The following is a 19,065-nucleotide window of genomic DNA, read 5'->3' on the forward strand; positions in this document are numbered from 1 at the left end:
CCAGGGGGCAGACAAGGTTGGGCATCCTTCTACCCCCTCATCCATCTGCTCATCTTCTATTCTCCCACCCGTCTTCTGTCCTTCCACCCATCATCTGTCATCCATCCTCCCACCTCCCATCCATCCTCCCACCTCCCATCCATCCTCCCACCTCCCATCCATCCTCCCACCTCCCATCCATCCTCCCACCTCCCATCCATCCTCCCACCTCCCATCCATCCTCCCACCTCCCATCCATCCTCCCACCTCCCATCCATCCTCCCACCTCCATCCATCCTTCCACCTCCATCCATCCTCCCACCTCCCATCCATCCTCCCACCTCCCATCCATCCTCCCACCTCCCATCCATCCTCCCACCTCCATCCATCCTCCTACCCCCATCCATCCTCCCACCTCCCATCCATCCTCCCACCTCCCCTCCATCCTCCCACCTCCATCCATCCTCCCACCTCCATCCATCCTCCCACCTCCCATCCATCCTCCCACCTCCCATCCATCCTTCCACCTCCATCCATCCTCCCACCTCCCATCCATCCTCCCACCTCCATCCATCCTCCTACCCCCATCCATCCTCCCACCTCCATCCATCCTCCCACCTCCCATCCATCCTCCCACCTCCCATCCATCCTTCCACCTCCATCCATCCTCCTACCCCCATCCATCCTCCCATCTCCCATCCATCCTCCTATCCCCATCCATCCTCCCACCTCTCCTCCATCCCTCTATCTCCCATCCATCCTTCCACCCATCATCCATCCTTCCATGCCTCCCTCACTCACCCAGCGCATCATCCACCCACCCATCATCCATCCTGTTATCCCCCTTCCATTCTTCCAGCCATTCACTCACCCACCTACTGTCCATCCATCCACCCTCCCACGTACCCACGCGATCACTTAGCAAGTATTTTTGGAGTGTCTGCCTAATGTGAGGCACTGGGGTATCTGTGAGCAGACACTCTTGAACTCTCCAGTCCAATGAGGGAGACTGATGCTAGTCAGATGGTCACACGGATGTGTGTATCACTGCGAATGTTGCAAGGGCTACCTGGGAGGAGGTGCTGCGTAGGGCCGTTCAGTGTGCAATAGGATCTTGACTTAGTAAGGGGACTTGTGGGTCTCTAGCCTCCTCCCTTTGTATGGGTCAGGTGAGATTACAGATGGAGAGAAGCTTGGAAGTATTGAAGCCCTGTGCAGATATGAGATGGAGTAGTTACTGTCATTCGTTTTTGGTGGGAGCGTGGCCTCTTCCTTTGCTCCTGGCTTGCATTCCAAGTTAGTTTCTTTGCTTTGCTCAGCTCTTATTTCACATGGACAGAAGCAGGAGGAGTGGGCTAGTCAGTCAGAAAACTGGCTTGCTGGGAGTGCTGTTGCCAGTTCGCCTCTTGTAGCTCACAGATGGAACTGCCCAGGCTGACGGCGGGCTGAGGCCGCGTCCTGCGTGCATAGATGGTTGTGTGTTTGGGGTTGGAAGGCAATCGCAGTGACGCCAGAGCGTCCTGACACTGCCGCAGAGCGTCCCCGTCCCCATCGAATCATGTATGGCTCCCCGAGTTAAAGCAGGACTGTTGGGGCTTGCCCAACACAAAGGTCACGTGGGACAGTCCAAGCTCAGCTGATCACGTAGCTGACATTCTCTCTCTTGCGTTTTCTTTCACTTAAATTAAAATCTTGTAAATTGTGAAACTGTCACAAACTTACAGAAGAGTTGGAAGGACAGCCCAAAGAATTTTTACCCCTTATCTTTCCAGAACAAACTGCCAACCTGTGTGCTTTTTAATATCAAGGATATTCTCGTATACGACAGTAACACAGACATCAGCCTGAGGCAGGAGACGTCGATACGTCATACCGTCTAATCGTCAGAGCCCAGTTTGAGTCATGCCTGATGTCTGCATGGTGTCTCCAGCAGGAGCAGGGTCCAGTCCGGAATAGGGCAGTGCGTGGAGCTGTCAGGTCTCTGTGGTCTCCTTCAGTCTGGAAGAGTTCCTCAGGCTTTGACCTGCCTGACCTTGATGCTTTAGAAGATGACGGGCCAGCTGTTTTGTCGAATGTTCTTCCACTTAGGCTTGTCCCATCTTCCTGGTTTGATTCCGTGTGTGCATTGTGGGACTGTCCCAGAAGTGACGCTGCCACCTTCTCACTGCGTCTTAGAGATTGGCACTTGGTTGGTTAGGACCCGTTACCGGTGAGGTTTCCTCTGATCACTTGATGAAGGTGATGTCTCCAGGCTTCTCCGCTGCAGAGTTTCCCCTTTGCCCGTCTGTCTGACGGTCTCTGTGTGGACTCACGATGACTTGCTTTATTCAATAGTGGGTTGTGATTCATTGTGGCCAGCGGGAGCCCCTTCAAGGTGCTCCTCTGCCTTTTTGACAGGCCCTTCTCACTCTTTGAACACTTTCTTGCGCTCTGGCACAAGATGTCATCCCAGGCTCGTTTCATTTCCTGCCCTTGCCTTGGAAATCAGCCGTTTCTCCAAGGAGTCCTCATTCCGTTTGGTAGAGGGTGGTACTTAGAAGCAAGCTCTGAACGCCGGGTGCGTGCATAGCTACTGGGGTATCATTGCTCCCAAGTCGTGTCAGTAGCCGGAGTAGGTAATATCTGAGCACCCCGTTCCCCGCTTACATCTCTGTTTCCATGTCTCTTGTCCCCCTCTCCCCCTTATATATCTGGATATTCAGTATGTAGCATAAATACTGAAAACCGTGAGTTGGCACTAACACTCCCAGTTCCAGTCCAGCACCACAATACCACAGGTGCATTCTAGCTGCTTCCCTTTCTGTTGACTCCCTTTTACAGCAGTGGGAAGCCCCAGCGAGAGGCAGGGTAGCCCCAGCTGCGTGTTTGTGTGCCTTCGCTCCCCGGGGCTGGGAGTGCTGGGGTGCTGGCTTTACCTCCCTGTCTTTACCTTCACCCCACCGTTTCTTTGCTCGTTTATTTCTGGGCATTTTTCCATCCTGTCTAAATTTGGCTTGGCCTTTCGCCTTGGGTTTAGTTTGGATTTTACTTTTCTTTGAGCGATTTCTCATTTCAGGTGTGTTTCCGGCTCCATCTTAGCCTAAGGGGAGGCGCAAAACCTTGCCAGAAAGTGGCAGCATGGGACTTTCTCGGGGCATCAGACTTGGCCTCCTATGGTCGTCTCTGAGGTTAGGGGATGTCGCGTATAAAGCAGGGACGCCGTGGGCCTGCCGAAGTGTTTGCTGTCATTACCACTCTCGTTCTAGTCCTATCAAGGCTGGGTAAATCTGCGCTCCTAGGGGGTGCAGAGCAGCAGCCGGAGCCCGCGCTGCGGGGGGTGTCAGATGGGGCAGTGCCTCTGCTGTCAGTTTGGCAGTTCCTGAGACTGTGAAACACGCAGTACACACACACGGGTGTGTACCCGAGAGAACTGCAGGCAGATGTCGACCCGAACACCTGCAGTGTAAGTGTGTGTAGCGCGTCATTCACAGCAGCCGGAACAGGGAAGGAGTCCAGATGTCCATCGGCTGACGAATGGATCCTAAAAGGTGGTCTGGTCTGTGCAGCGGAATATTAGCGTTCAGCATAGAAACACACGAAGCAGTGGCACCTGCCCCTACACGGATGAGCCTCGGAAACGCTGCGCGAAATGAAAGAAGCCAGTCACAGAAGAGCACAAGTGTCTGATTCCACTTGTGTAAAATGTCCGCAAGAGGGGATTCCCTAGAGACAGAAGGAGCAGGGGGGTGGGAGGAGGGAGGGTGGGTGCTAATGGGTGCGGGCTTCCTTTTGGGGGGAGTGACGATATTCTGGAATTATGTAGTGGTACTTACTGCACACCTTATGGATTTACAGCCTTGTAAATACACCAGCTCCACTGACTGGGGCACTTGAAAGGGTGAATTGCACAGTGTGTGAATTACAGCTCGGAAAAAAGACTCCAGTTATCACCTTGTCATAAGAAAATGTCTGCCCTCATGAGGCGTAAGTTTCATGGCTTCCCGTTCTCTGACTGTCCTGAGGACTTTCACAGCTTGAACAAACATCTGGACTGAGATTGCGGTTTCCCTTCCCCCCCCTTTCCTGTTCTCCCCACAAATGACATGGGAAGGTGACCCCCCTCCCCTCCAGCCTATGCCTTCTTCTCCTATCCTTTCCTATGGCTGTGACCCTTGGGGGGGCTGGTTTGTTACAGTGGTCAGTGAGTTTCCCCAGTTCTGTTCAGCTGGATGGTGTCCTTTGGCAAGTGCCACCTTAGGACAGCACCAGGACAGGAGGCCGATGGCCACAGGGGTGGGGGTGGGGGGTGTATCTCTGAGCTGCCAGAACCACCTGCTCTCCCTAGACTGGGCCGCCTCACCTCCACTGGGTCTGGGCTGGATGCCGGGCTGTGGAAAGCTCATTCCTGGGTAGGCCAGCAGCAGAGGAAGCAGGGGAGCAGGGGACATAGGGGGTGGCCACAGGTTTCCTCCCCACAGGGCCCGAGGGCAAAGGTTGACCTCGCTGGACAAGGCTGGTTTTGTTGCCTGGCTCCTCCCATGCCTTGTTCACTTGAAGAGGCCCTTGCAGGGTAAATGGTGCTGTTTGACTTGCGTGTTTGCTTGAGGGATTTGTGGGGCTCCCCAGCCCTCTGCATGATTTATCTCTGAGGAAATGAGGCAGCCCTGGCTGGGAGGGGCGCCGCGGGCCTGGGGCTTGGGGCCCAGGCCCTCTCCCACTTTGCCTGTGTGCATGTGTGTGTTTGCGTGCATATGTGTGGGGGGTGGCTCAAAGCTCGGCGGGCTCCATCTCCAGGTCCCTCAGTGAGAATGCGCCATCTGGATTCTTCTCGGTTGCTTCCGAAATGCCCAAGAGAGCCTGGGCAGAGATTGCCAAGCCTTGGTTGGGGGAGCAACATGGAGGATCTTCTTTCTTTACTACTGTTATAGGTATTCTTTGGTTAAAAAAGAAAAAAACTGTGAACAACAGTGAAGTCACCCACTCCCCCCTCAGCTTTTGGTGATTCATGAAAGTTGAATTCTTTTCTCAGATATCCCAGGAAAGGGGTTTCTTAGTTTCTGAAGGGCATGCCTTACGGAAGCCCAGAGAGAAGAGTGTTTCTGACCAGTGTAGAGACGAGGGCCGTTCTCTTGTTGGCTTCCTTGTGGGGCACAGCTGAGCTGCTCCGTCCTGCTGTGTGGATGGAACCAGACCCTCGCTTTGGGCCATTTCCTCCCCGTCCTCACAAGCTGGGGGCCTAAAGACTCCTATGCCTGCCTGTCTCATTTTAGAATTCTGTGCCAAATTAGATATTCTCACTCACTTAAAATTCCATTAGCCTTGCTGGGAAGCTAAACATTTGTGTGTGCGCGCGTGTATGCGTGCGTGTGTGCGTGCGTGTGTGAAGGTTGAACTATCTAATAAGATCATAATCATCTGATTATAAAAAGGAAAAATTCTACACTAATGGATAGAATAGCTTTTCAATTCTCCAGAGTTTAACTGTAGCCATGATTTTTCCAAACTTCTTCAGAGGCTTTGATCACATTTGCCCACATTCTTGAGTCCTGCTTGTAGAGAAAAGTCGAGAAGGATTTGGGGGCCCATGAGCCTCTTTGAATGTCTGGATGCTGTCCTGTGGGAAAGGGATCCTTCTACGTGGCTAGGGCTAGAATGAGAACAAGAGTGTAGACATTGAGGAAGGTGGATTTCAGCTCGGAATAGGCAAGACCTGGTCCCAACAGAGTGTTCACCTGTGGGCAGGGCCACAGCTGGAACAACACAGCCTATTAGCCTGGTGGTCCCAGGTCCCTTCTGATCCCAGATCCCACCATGTGATCACAGCTGGATTGAGCATCGGAAGGGATTTCTGGGTCTGCTCTGGGGTTTTCCCTGACTGACACTGTCTCCCCGGGAACCTGTGACCCATCCTGGCAGCCAGTTCACTGACCTGAATTGTCATGCAGGCTCCAATCCAAGCTCCTCATGGTTGGGGTATTTGGGGGACTATTTCCCAAGGAAGAAAGGCCAAGCCATGGTGTAGATTCCAGATTCTGTTGTGGACCTGTGAAGATAGCAAGGCCCCAAATGAGGTCTTTGTGCCATGTCAAGGCTGCTTTGAGAACTAGTTCGTTTTTTTTTTTTTTTTTTAAATGATTTTTTATTATATTATGTTAGTCGTTTCTTGATGAAGCTCAGAAGATGCGGCAACTGCTGGAGGAGAGCAGTCGGCTGGTCTACCCAGGGCTGCCACCTAGTGGGCAAGCCTGAGAATGGCAACAGGGCCTTTGCAGAAACCAGTCCGTGCCTTTGTTTGTTTTTTTCCCCACAATTTACTTTTTTTTATAATTTTTTATTATGTTAGTCACCATACAGTATATCCTTAGTTTTTGATGCAATGTTCCATGATTCATTACTTGCGTATAACACCCAGTGCACCAAGCAATATGTGCCCTCCTTAATACCCATCACCGGCCTATTCCAATCCCCCACCCCGCTCCCCTCTGAAGCCCTCAGTTTGTTTCCCAGAGTCCATAGTCTCTCATAGTTCATTCCCCCTTCTGATTACCCCCCCTTCATTTTTCCCTTCCTTCTCCTACCGGTCTTCCTATTTCTTATGTCCCATAAATGAGTGAAACTATATGATAATTGTCTTTCTCTGCTTGACTTATTTCACTTAGCATAATCTCCTCCAGTCGCGTTCATGTTGCTGCAAATGTTGGGTAATCGTTCTTTCTGATAGCTGAGTAATATTCCATTGTATATATGGACCACACCTTCTTTATCCAGTCATCTGTTGAAGGGCATCTTGGCTCCTTCTACGATTTAGCTATTGTGGACAATGCTACTATGAACATTGGGGTGCATATGGCCCTTCTCTTCACTATGTCTGTATCTTTGGGGTCAGTAGTGCAATTGCTGGATCATAGGGTAGCTCAATTTTTAACTTTTTAAGGGACCTCCACACTGTTTTCCAGAGTGGCTGTACCAACTTGCATTCCCACCAACAGTGTAAGAGGGATCCCCTTTCTCCACATCCTCTCCAACAATTATTGTTTCCTGCCTTGTCAGTTTTTGCCATTCTAACTGGTGTAAGGTGGTATCTCAATGTGGTTTTGATTTGAATTTCCCTGATGGCTAATGATTTTGAACATCTTTTCATGTGTCTGTTAGCCATTTGTATGTCTTCATTGGAAAAGTATCTGTTCATATCTTCTGCCCATTTTTTGATTTGATTATTTGTTTCCCGTGTATTGAGTTTGAAAAGTTCTTTGTAGATCTTGGATACTAGTCTTTTATCTGTAGTGTCATTTGCAAATATATTCTCCCATTCCGTGGGCTGCCTCTTAGTTTTTTTGACTGTTTCCTTGGCTGTGCAGAAGCTTTTTATCTTGATGAAGTCCCACAAGCTCATTTTTTCTTTTGTTTCTGCAGTCCATGCCTTTGGAGCCAGTGGGGTTCTCACTTGGCTTAAGGGATGTTCAGAGTGTAAAACATTTGAAGTGATTCATTTACTTTTTATTTAAAAAAAATTTATTTATTAGAGCGCACGTGAGCACGATTTGGGAGTTGGAGAGGGGCAGAGGGAGAAGCAGGCTCCCTGCTGAGCACAGAGCCCAACACGGGGGCTTGATCCCAGGACCCTGAGAGCGTGACCTGAGCTAAAAGCAGACGCCCAACCTACTGAGCCCCCAATTGCCCCTTGAAGTGATTTTTAATTGGAATGTTTGGGGTACTGTCCACAAGTCAGGGCAATCCAGTCTAGAAGCTGGACCTTTTCCCGACACGGGTAGAGATACTGATTGACCCAGAAGTCAGGAGAATTCTCCATTCGCTGTTTGCGTCCTGGGCACAAGTGGGTGTGGGTCCTTGTGGGATGTTTTTTATGTTGTGGGCACTGCATCGGGTCCTCCAGCCCTCACTGTGTGCACCTGGAGACATTCAGCTGTCCTTACTTTGTCCTGGACTCGGGCTTAGTTCTTATTCGGTGATTTATGGAAAAGAATAATGTGATATCCCCATGTCACAATGTACAGAAAGGATATTCCAAGTAGTTTTAAGATTTACATGTGAAAAGTAAAACTGAAACTTTTTAGAAAAAAAAAATAGAGTATCTTCATGATCTCAGGGTAGGAAGGAGCTTCTGAAATAAAACATTGAAAGCCCAAACCACAAAGGAAATGACTGATGGATTTTACTGTATCAAGTGGGAAACTTTAGTATAACATAAGACACCTATTGGGAGAAGATTTTGTAATAAATACAACTGGGAAAGGATTAGTACCTGGAATTTAAGAATAAGTCCTGTAGGAAGAAAAGAAGAGAGAAAGGAGCAGCTGGGGAAGAAGGGAGGAAGGAAAATCAGAGGATACGGCCAGGCAATTCATAGAAGAGAAAATGTGTATAGTCAGCAAACAGGAGTCATAAGGAGAGTTGCTCTGTCTTTCTGGTAATTGGGAATGCATGTTAAAAGAGCCCTTATTTGTCTATGAGGTTGGCATACTATTAAAAGAAAATCTGACTTTCACAACAGCCAAGAGGTAGAAACAGCCCGCGCCCTCTGACAAATAAATGGATAAACAAAACGCATACACTGGGATATTCCCTTTAAAAAGGGAGGAAATTCCCTTACGTACTACAGCATGGATGAAGCTCGAGGACATTATGCTAAAGGAAATAAGTCACAAAGAGAAACACCGTATGCGTCCATTTGTCTGAGGTACTTGGAGTCGTCAGATGCAGAGAGACAAAGTGCAGAAGGGGGGTTGCCAGGGCTGAGGGAGGGGGAATGGAGAGTTGTTGTTTGATGGGGACCGAGGTTCAGCTTTGCAGGATGGAAGCGTTCTGGCGGTGGGTCGCAGAACAGCATGAACGTACGAAACACTGCTGAAGTGGACGTGTAAAAATGTCAGAACTGGTGAAGACCGAGATGGAGACCATGGACACGTCCACCAGGCAGAAAAAGAACGTGCGATGTGCTCCCGTAGTGAAATCCTGCCTGGCGTCACTCTCCTGCATTTCCAGAGCAGCGTGGAATTAAAGGAGCATTAGAAATGTTTACGAATATGTAGGCGGTATAAATAGAATGTTGTGCATGGAAATGGGTGGCAGCAAATGGAGAGGAGCAATCCATCCTGGAGGAGACGGGGCGGGGGGTACCGGATAAAAGGAGGCCGTGCCGGGGGATTTAGCGACACCGGTAGTAGTTTATTTCTTTGGAGAGCAATTCGAGACATGTGACAAGAAAATCAGGATCAGAGCTAGGTGGCAGGTACTTAAAATCTTGTTACATTACGTGCGGGGCTTTTCCGTGTGCTTGGAAGATACTCCACTGGGTTTTTTCTCAGAAAGAGACTCTAGATGGTAGAGTGGGCTTGGTGGTTTTCTGACGATTTTGCAGTGCGCAGTTCTGATCTGCCACAGAGAAGCAGTTTTACAAAACATCGAAGGTTTTAACTGCCCGAGGAACCTGTGTATTGCTTTTTAAAATGGGTTTGTATTTCACTATCCTTGCCTTGTAAGATTTCCTTTGAAGGGAAGAGTTTTTCTAAAGAAAGAGAGAAGAAAAAGAAAAATACTGCCCGCCCTGACTGAGCTGATTTCTGGGGTACCCTTCGTCTCCAGCAGTCTGTAGTCCCGGGAGCTGGTGCTTAGGTCCTAGAGGACCAGACTCCCTTTCCTTGTCTCGGTGGTTGTTGACTTTTAGCTCTTTCTTGTTCATCGTCTTTACCAAGGACAGACCCTCCCTTCAAAGGGAGTATTCGGTAGTCCCAGGCTCTGGTTCCTGGGGCTGCAGAAATCTGGTAACTCAGGGTCTGTGCTGAATAAGCAGATGATTCCTGGCCTGTTGCTGTTGGAACGGTTAAGCAAGCTTTTCTGGTTGAGTCCTATCATTTGAGGAGTAAGGAAACCGAAACCCAGAGATGTGGAGTGACCCACCCAAGGGCTCAGATCCCCTGAGGTGCTTAGCAGAAGTCAGCAGGCCCCTGGCCACCAATTAACTCATTTTGTTTTTTATTCTTTAGAGCAGCACCTTCAGTATCTGTGATTCGGAGTAGGATACTATCTTACTTAAAGCCCTCCCATGGTTCCCATCTCATTCGGGATGCAGTCTTTGTCTGCTGTGTCCTTGAAGTTGTGTGCCAACTTCTGCAACCTCACTTCAAATCTGCTCCTTGTTCATTGGGCTCTGACTGGAGCCCTGCCCTTCTCTTTGTGTCTAGAACATGTGTGGTGGTTCCTGCCTCAGGGCCTTTGCACTTGCTCGCCCGCTGTGCTCTAACCATTGCTCTTCGTTTGCATCCAGACTCAGAAGTCAACCTCCTTAGAGCAGCCTTAGCCCCTCTATTTTTTCTCAGTAGCCCTTATTATGCTCTGGAGTTATTTTATTTGTTGATTATTTCTCTCTTTCTCTCTCTACCTCTTTACCTACCTGTCTCTGATTGTGTGTTTGTATCCTTGCGTGAGGATAAAGGGTCCACAAGCCACAGTCATTATGTGTCCTGTCCAGCATCACCAGCATCTAGAGTATGTTAGATACTGGTATTGGAGGTCCTCAACACCTCCCCCAAGTTTGGTGATTTGCTGGGAGGAGTCACAAGACTCAACATATAATCATACTCAGGGCTAAAATTTATTTCAGCAAAAGCATGCAAAGCAAAATCAACATAGGGAAGAGGTGCATGGGGCGAAGTCCAGAGGAAAGCAGGTGCAAGTTTCTAGGAGTCCTCCCCTGTGGAGTACATGGGACTCACTTAATTCTTCTGTCATTGAATTGTGAGCTACTCCTGGCCCAGGGATTTTACTGGGCTCCTGCCTCCCAGGTACCCTCTGCCTAGCATGTACTGAAATTCTGGACTCCCAGAAGAAAGCATGTGCTTAGCCTAAGCCGCCCTGTTTTTCCAGTCCAGGCACCAGAAGCCCCTCTTGCCACTTGAGGAGCGTTTTACATCAGCGTAGGGAACTGTTTGCCATTCAGGTTCCCAGATGCCAGCCAAGGGTCAACTCGTAAGCAGACCTTTCTTAAGATAGAAGTCTCCGGCCTGCTTTAGTAACTCCTTGCTGCCCGCTTAAGAAATATTTGTGAATGAGTAAATTGACCAGTATGACAGCAAGGCCCGTGGACTCAGACGTTAAGATTCCTAAAGGCCAGAACGTGTGGCCTTCCCTCCTTTGTCAGCAATACTACCCCCAGATGGACAGACGAGAGTGGTGAGCCTGTCCTTCCTCCTGTCCTCAGCCCCCTGGTAAGTGTGACGCTCTGGTCCCCAGGTGTTGAAGCTCAATGGGTCATCAGAAATTCTCAATAAGCTGTACGACACGGCCATGGACAAGCTGGAGGTGGTCAAGAAGGACTATGACGCCCTGCGGAAGAGATACAGCGAGAAGGTCGCCATCCACAACTCCGACCTGAGCCGCCTGGAGCAGCTGGAGGAGGAGAACCGTCGTCTGCTCAAGCAGACGGAGATGCTGACGCAGCAGAGGGACACGGCCATCCAGCTGCAGCACCAGTGTGCCCTTTCCCTGAGGAGGTAAGAGTCGCCCCGCCGCTTCCCTCCTGTGCTCAGGGAGTGGCCAGAGGGCCAAGGGGGCTGCCTTCGCCTTAGGACCACTCTCCTTTATGGGCTCATTGCTCTCTGCAAGGCTCCCAGCCATGTCTGGGGGTTCAAAGGGGGATGTGTGGCAAAGGGACGCTGCCTTTTCATGCGAAAAATATTTTTGGAACATTTGGGAAACGTTTTGTTGGCACTCAGTGTGCTTGGGAATTGTGCTCCTTCCTCCCATCTGAACAGCTCTGGTGGGTTCTCCCCACCCCATTTCTTAGCTCTCCCCACAAGCCTCTTCCCTCTGTGTCACCCACCCTCCCAGCCAATAGGAAAGTTAATCGTCCTAGGCATTGTTTCCTCTAAAATTTCATTTTTTAAAAGGCGTATGTGATCTAGGGAAGTGACCCATGCCCTCAAACAGTGTTTCATAAGGCGTATTCCTAAGGAACACCAGTCCCCTGGAGCGTGCAGTGGTGTCCTATGCAGGGTGTTCTCTGGAGGTAGAAAGGATTAAGAACTGCTAAGGTACACTCAGGCAGGTCTCTGCACTGCGGGACTTCTCAGAGCCTGCCTTCTGGGATCCTGCACTAGCCGCTCCAGGAGGGGACACAGTGAAGAATTCACAGTTCCGTGAAGAATTGGTATTCTCAGGAACACGCATTCAGAAATGCTGCGGGAGAGCTGCGGGTTCTGACTTGCAGGGTTGCCTGTGTGGAAGATGCCTCCTGGCCTGGAGGGGCTGAGCTGTCCCTGTTGCGCCAGTCACCCACACCCAGGCCTTATCATCTGTATCTGGGAAATGAGGGGGTCAGGCTCAGTGAGCATTAAGGCCCTGCTTATCTCTCATATGCTGTGTCTCTAGCATGGTCTTGTTTTTATTCTTAAAAATAATATAGCTTGACTGTAGAAGAAATGCACTGTGATTTCTAGTAGAGCAGAGGGCATGAAGTCCTCAGATCAACTTCTGGTATGTGTAGAAGCTGAGAAAAATTCCAGGTCCGGGGGCACCGGCGCCCCGTGACTTCCCCCTCTCAGAGGCGTGGATGACCTCCCTCGAAACTTCATGCTTGACTGTCCAGGGCAGGTCCCCGCCCCCACGTCGCAGCTGCCTCTCTCCCCCAGGTGTGAGGCGATCCACCACGAGCTGAACAAGGCCACGGCGCAGAACAAGGACCTGCAGTGGGAGATGGAGCTGCTGCAGTCGGAGCTGACCGAGCTGAGGACCGCGCAGGCGAAAATGGCCAAGGAGTCGGAGAAGTACAAGGAGGAGCGGGACGCGGTGTACAGCGAGTACAAGCTGATCATGAGCGAGCGCGACCAGGTCATCTCCGAGCTGGACAAGCTGCAGACCGAGGTGGAGCTGGCCGAGTCCAAGCTCAAGAGCAGCACGTCCGAGAAGAAGGCGGCCAGCGAGGAGATGGAGGCCCTGCGGCAGGTGGGCAGAGGGGTGGCCGGAAGGGCAGAGAGCAGGGCTGTGGCGGCCGCACTGTCCGCACCGGCAGAGTGGAGGGCTTCTCCGAATGTCGGGCCTGCTTGCTGGGTTATTGAGCGACGCCTGGATAGCTGCTGAGCTCACGCTTGGGGCCCAGCTCCAGTGTGGGCTGCAGGGTGCACAGAGGGAAGTCCCTCTGTGGGCCGGGCCCTGGCGCTTACGGCGACGTGGGCAAGTCGGCTGACACACGCAGGCGCCCAGGGCCTCTGCGCATGGGCACGCCCATACCCAGCCCCCGGTTAAGTGATCGTAGATCAGCCTTGTGTGGCGGTCAGTGCACATCTCAGAGACTTGCTTACTGGGAAGCAAGACCCCAAGGCCAGGTGCCCAAAGCTATTGATACCTTTGGCCTTGTGAATGCAGAAGAGCACCCTCAGGGATCACCCCCCCCCCCAAAAAAAAACACGTGAGGAGTCTTCTCTTTAAAGGTCTGGGCTCCTGCTGGTAAGATGTACTGGGCTGAGCCCAAAGCTCTTCTAAAGCCTTGTTCCCTGGGGCACATGCCTCCAGGGTCAGGGGCTGGGGTTGAGTGGCATCAGAGTCAGGCCACTGAGCTTGACTCCTAAGTGATCAGCAAGGAGTCTCTTCCTACCTGAGCCACCTTGGCCTCATTGCTGACACAATTTTCCCCCAAATCCAGGTGTGCCCTGCTGGGGCTTGTTTTTGCTCATGGATTCCTTCTATTTGAGATTCCCTTGCCGTCCTGTTGGTTGGTGCTGTGGCTCTGCTTAGAGCTGCTGAAATTGATCACAGCAGACTTTTTCCCCCACTGAAATAGTCCTCTACTCCTGCCCCTTCATTCTACTTGCTCTGCAGGTCAGTTACAATGCAGCCCTTAAGACTGGGCCGTAAGAAGCGAAAAGCAAGGGGCAGGTTGGCAGAGGGCAGCGTGCATTAGATTGTTGCGGCCAGAGCCCTCTGGACTGAGCACGAGGCAGGGCTCATGCCCAAGGGGTGACTGGGGCCTATGTGTCTCTGCAGTGATGCCTCCTTTTGCCCAGGCAGTGATCAGGACCACGGGAATGCAAGGGACAAGGGCTGTGCTTAGAGAGCAGCGTTCCGCAGTTATGGGATCTTTTGCCTCTTTGGGCCTCGGTTTCCTCATCTACAAAATGGACATGAGAGCAGCGCCTCCCAGGGTAGCTGGGACTGTAGTTGTTGACTTTATCGTTAAGATGATGGTTATGCCCATCCAAGTCTCACTGCCCTGTTAGGACCCGAGTGAACCCTAAGAAACTGTTTCTGTAGGCAAGAGTGGGCCAAATAAGAGCGATTTCATACAAGGGGAATGAGACGTCTTCAGACCTTGAAGGCAGAAGCCTCGTGGAAAGGAGTTAGAGCATGACGAGGGTATTTTTAACAAGCAAAGATAATATATTACTACTTGGTCATCGTTCTGGAGAAACCATCCCCTCGTTTTTACACTCTGATATCTGAGAGCTGAGTTTTTGGGAAAAATGTCCATATTAAATAAGGAAAACAAAACGGTGAAGAGGAAAACTTTGAGTCAGTCACTAAGCGCCAGTCAAGGAGAATGCATGACCTGCCGAGAGGGGGCTCGGGCAGCAGCCCCCTGGTTACGGAGGTTAACTGTGCTTTTGTGGCAGCGTGGACGGGCTCCCGGCGTCCCGCGGCGCCGGCAGTGGCGGCGGTCTGTCATTCCCCTGCGCCCCCTTGCTCCCAGCCCTCCGCGTGCCCTTCAGCCTGGAGCCCGGTTTCCGGGCCTTCGCAGGGTGCATTGGCTGGGTGTCAAGTGTGCCTGTCAGCTGAGGCAGGAATCTCTTCTAGGCACTGTTCCGAGTCAGCAGGCTGGAGAGGAGAAGCCCTGCTCCCACCCTGGCAGCTTCCAGAGCTGAAACCCTCGGCTCCTTCTCGAGTTTGTCTGGCTTCTCAGACAAGACCATGCCCCACCTGGCCAGAGGAGGCCAGGTCTGTGGCCTTGTCCGTGCTGGCCCTGAGGTGTGATTGGGAGGGTCTTCTCTCCCCAGGGCCTGACGAGTCCCCTTGGGATTAACCCCGTCTCTCCCCAGCAGCCGCCTCATGGTGGGATCTGCTGAGGTGGGCCTTCCAGCCAGGCTGTATCCCTGATCTCACAGCTGCCTTCATTCTGCTCAGCTGAGGAAGTGGTTCTTTTTCTTTCTGACAGACTGCATTCTCTACACTCTTCCCCTCGCTCATCCCTCTTTCCTCTCTCACTGCCCTCTGCCCTCTTCTCTGGAGTGCGTTGTGGCGAAAAGAGGGCTTCAGGGGGCCTCTCCAGGTCTTTGCCTGGCTCTGGACGCTCCCTCTCCCGTGCTTCCCCCCTCCCAGAATGGGCATGTCCACGGGAGCTTCCCCATCTAGGGCCACCGTCCCAGCCTCTGGCTGTTGGTGACCGGGCGCAGTGAAGGCTCACTGCCTTCAAGAGGACAGAGGAACTGCCTGGGACAGCTGGTCTCTACCCCTGGGAAGTTGTGGGGTCCCGCTGCCTGACACACAGGCTCTTCCAGTTAGCAAGTTATGTCCCAAGACCAGCCTCTCTGCCAGAGCTCTTGTCCCACAGGAAGGCCAGCATGGTCACTCAGGCCGGCAGTGGCTTACCATGTCCTTACCCTCCTACTGCCCCTGAATGCAGCTGCACCTCTGACTTCCAGTGCCGTTGGTGGGGCTGAGCTCACGGCCGGGGGACGGAGCGGGAGCAGTGTGGGAGGGGGGAAGTACTGTTGGAGGGGGGCGACAAGCAGCAGGGGAGCGGGACGGCATTCCAGGAACATTTCCACGTCTGGGAGTCCGGGAAGGATTGTGAGATACTGCCAGGATGGAAGAGACGGGTGTGCTCAGGGATGCTGTCTGCTCAGGGAGCACTGCCCTCTCCCTGGGACCCTGGTGTGCCTCTGCGGGGTTGTTCTTGTTGGCTTGTGCCTGAGCGGGGTATGTGTCTCATGGAGACCCGTCCCTGGCTCCCCGAGCCTGTGGCCCCCTGGATTAGACCCGTGGGAGACAGAAGGAGCTCTCGGGTGGTGGTAACACGTTTCAAATATAAAACTGTATCAGTATATTATAGAACACTGAGTAAAATGTGAATTTAAGTAAATGTTATCATTAAACCTCTTCCTTATTATAATAAATTCTTTAGTAGTAATAATCAGTTTTCAAAAAATAACAGACTGGACAAACCCCCAACACTGCATGAAAGTGGGAAAAAGGGGCGCTTGGGTGGCGCAGTCGTTAAGCGTCTGCCTTCGGCTCACGGTGTGATCCCGGCGTTCTTGGATCGAGCCCCACATCAGGCTTCTCTGCTGGGAACCTGCTTCTTCCTCTCCCACTCCCCCTGCTTGCGTTCCCTCTCTCGCTGGCTGTCTCTCTCTGTCAAATAAATAAAATCTTAAAAAAAGAAAAAAAAGTGGAAAAAAGTCAGAACGGAAATAATTTGACTTGATCTTGGGAAATGTGGGGTGTGAACAGAGTGTATCAGCCACCTGTCCCTCTGGAGTTAAGGTGTACTGTCTGGGCAGACTTTTCTCCAGCTCCTCCTGACTCTTGACTCCGTATGTGAGAGCTGCGGGGTGGTTGTAAGGTGACTGTATGTTTCCTCTGTCTCCCTCATCCTCGTCTCTTGGCTGAGCCTCTGGGATCTCTCTGGGCGCGTCTGTCGGGCTCGGCGTGGAAGGCGGGCTGTGGCGGCGGCCCAGGCGCTCTTGCTGTGTTTGTCGTCGTCCTTCCCGCTGCTCACAGGTGGGGATTCCCGGCACACACAGCACTGCCTGTTCCTCCTACGTCCGTGTTCTGCTTCCGAAAGCCTTTGAGCCGAAGCGGGAGTTCCTCCTGCCGTAGACGCTCACTTCACCATTGTCCCCAAGTTGTCTAAGGATTCTCGAGGCGCAGGGGGAGCTGCTTCTGCGAGCACTTCCAAGAGTTTGATTCGAAACGGTAGCCGAGCGTGTAATGCTTTGGGAGGTGTCAAGATGCGGATGCTTCAGATTTCAGCTTTTTAGACAAACTGAGACAACGTAGGACGTCACCAGCAAAAATACTGGTATATTTTCGATTTAAAAATAACTCCGTATGCCAGAGCATAAAAATGAGTATTGCAGACCCAGGGGGTTGGGAGTCATCATGATTGACGCCTGCACCTTTCACTGCATTCAGGCCTTGTGTCATTATGTTTTGACAGGAGAGCTCTTCAGAGACGAGGTGGGCTAGGATAGGAGCATGCGAGTGGCAGGGAGGAGCCTGGGACAAGCGCTCTGGGGGAGGCGTTCCATCCGGGCCACGGCGACCGTGGCTGAGGAGGGGCTGGGGTTCTGGGCCAGGTTCTCTGCGGGGCTGGAGGAGTTTGGACAGGACCCTGCCTAGTGTCACTAGGTGTCTCGAGTGTGGCTCTGGGACAGGTTGTCACGGTGGGTGCGGGTACAGCAGGGGCGTATTGGGATGGGCTCGGGCTAGGATCCTGTGTTTCCCTCCATCCGGCTCCTGAGGGTTCAGCCCCAGTCCCTGCAGCAGCAAGAGGGCACTTCTGGACCAGAAGGGTCAGTAACCAGCCCTCTGCTTACCCCTTGACCCCACCAGATCAAAGACACGGTGACAATGGACGCTGGCAGAGCCAACAAGGAGGCTGAACTCCTTCGAAAGCAGTGCAAGGCTCTGTGCCAGGAGCTGAAGGAAGCCCTCCAGGAGGCGGACGTGGCCAAGTGCCGGCGGGACTGGGCCTTCCAGGAGCGGGACAAGATCGTGGCAGAGCGGGACAGCATCCGGTACGGGGAAGCCCTGGGCCAACGTGGGCTCTAGTCTCCCCGTGATGCACTGGATTGGTGGGGAGGGTCAGAATCACTTGCCATGTGGCCAGGTAAGGTGGGAGTGACCTCGGTTCCTCCTTTCCGACCTGACGTGGTGGCCCAGCCTTGCTTCATTGCATTAGAAGTGTCCATTACGTCTCTACTTCCCGTTTCATTTCAGCCTAGATGTTTGCGTGTGCACTGTGTCTGGATGAGACCCTTCCCCTGCCATGAAATGGCACAAAGACAGGTTTCTTTCTCAGGGGATTTCTGATGAAACGGACATATAAAAATGCATTCTTCTAGTTGGTATTCTGTGGACATCTACTGTGTGCCAGGGTGTTCGGTCCCTTGTACAAGGAGGGAGAGAAACAGCCTTCAAGGCTCCGAGGGGGGTGTGATGCCCCCTTGGGGCCAGTGCTCTGGGGGCCATGGGCAGCTTTGTCGGACAGGGCAGCAGGGGAGGGGAGATAAAATGGTTGGCGAATTCCAGGGGTACGGTCAGAGCTGTGATGGGGGCATGTAGGGCACTGGGGGGACAGGCAGGGAAGTCTTCCCCGGAAAGCATGACCTTCAAGTTAGAACTTAGGCCTGAGTGGAATTTTTCCAGGTGGAGGAGGTGGGTGAGCGTGGCAACCTGAGGGGACACGAACAAAGACGTGGTGTGGTGTGCTCGGGGCAGAGGCATGCTCATGGACTTGGGAGTCACAGGAGAGGCGGCTGCCCTGGTTCCTGAGGGCAGGTTCTGAGGGCCTCGAAAGGGAAGCCCTGAGTGTAGTCTTGATTCTTGGCTGGGGTAGAGCTGTGAGGGGCTGCAGTGGTGTTTGTGGTGACTTGGTCATTGAGAGTTTCAGAAAGATCCCTTGTGGCTGTCGGGAGGCGAGACTGCTAACTAGCAAGGCGGGTCAGGAAGTGAGGGTTCAGGATGGAGGGGATTGGGAGCCATGTAGAAGTGGGGGCCAGCCCTTAGGGCCGTCCAACAGAGCACAGGCTCCCCTGCTGCCCAGCGACCTGTCCCTACCTTCTCTGCGAATGGCTGAGGTGGTCCTGGGGTCCCAGGAGCCACACGTCCTATGCTGGGAAGTTGTCAGGAGTTGTCTTTGCACCTGCACAGAGCTCAGGGCTGCGGAGATGCATGAGGCATGATTCCTGTCCGAGTGGGGGGCTCAGTCTAGTTGTGGGGCGGGGACAGCTGTAGAAAGGCCTGCGTGTGGGTAGAGATGAGGCTTGTGGTAGATGCTGGAATCCAGGTGCCTGCCAGGTGGGCTGGTGCTCAGGTGGGCATTCACCCAGGCACATCGAGAGTGAAGCCGTGGGATGAGCACTGGACTTTCAG

The 19,065-nt window shown here is 52.4% G+C and overlaps 1 protein-coding gene across 1 annotated transcript in view; it reads left to right on the forward strand.

Annotated features, from left to right (window-relative positions):
* The window catches only part of DLG5 (discs large MAGUK scaffold protein 5), a 122,664-nt gene that overhangs the window by 62,811 nt on the left and 40,788 nt on the right, over positions 1-19,065 (forward strand). The window contains exons 6-8 of the mRNA XM_026504531.4: positions 11,209-11,468; positions 12,606-12,918; positions 17,524-17,708. Of these exons, the coding sequence (XP_026360316.2) occupies positions 11,209-11,468; positions 12,606-12,918; positions 17,524-17,708 (758 nt within the window). The remainder of the gene's footprint in view (positions 1-11,208; positions 11,469-12,605; positions 12,919-17,523; positions 17,709-19,065) is intronic.

This window comes from Ursus arctos, unplaced genomic scaffold, assembly GCF_023065955.2.
Source record: "Ursus arctos isolate Adak ecotype North America unplaced genomic scaffold, UrsArc2.0 scaffold_7, whole genome shotgun sequence".
Taxonomy (NCBI): Eukaryota; Metazoa; Chordata; class Mammalia; order Carnivora; family Ursidae; genus Ursus; species Ursus arctos.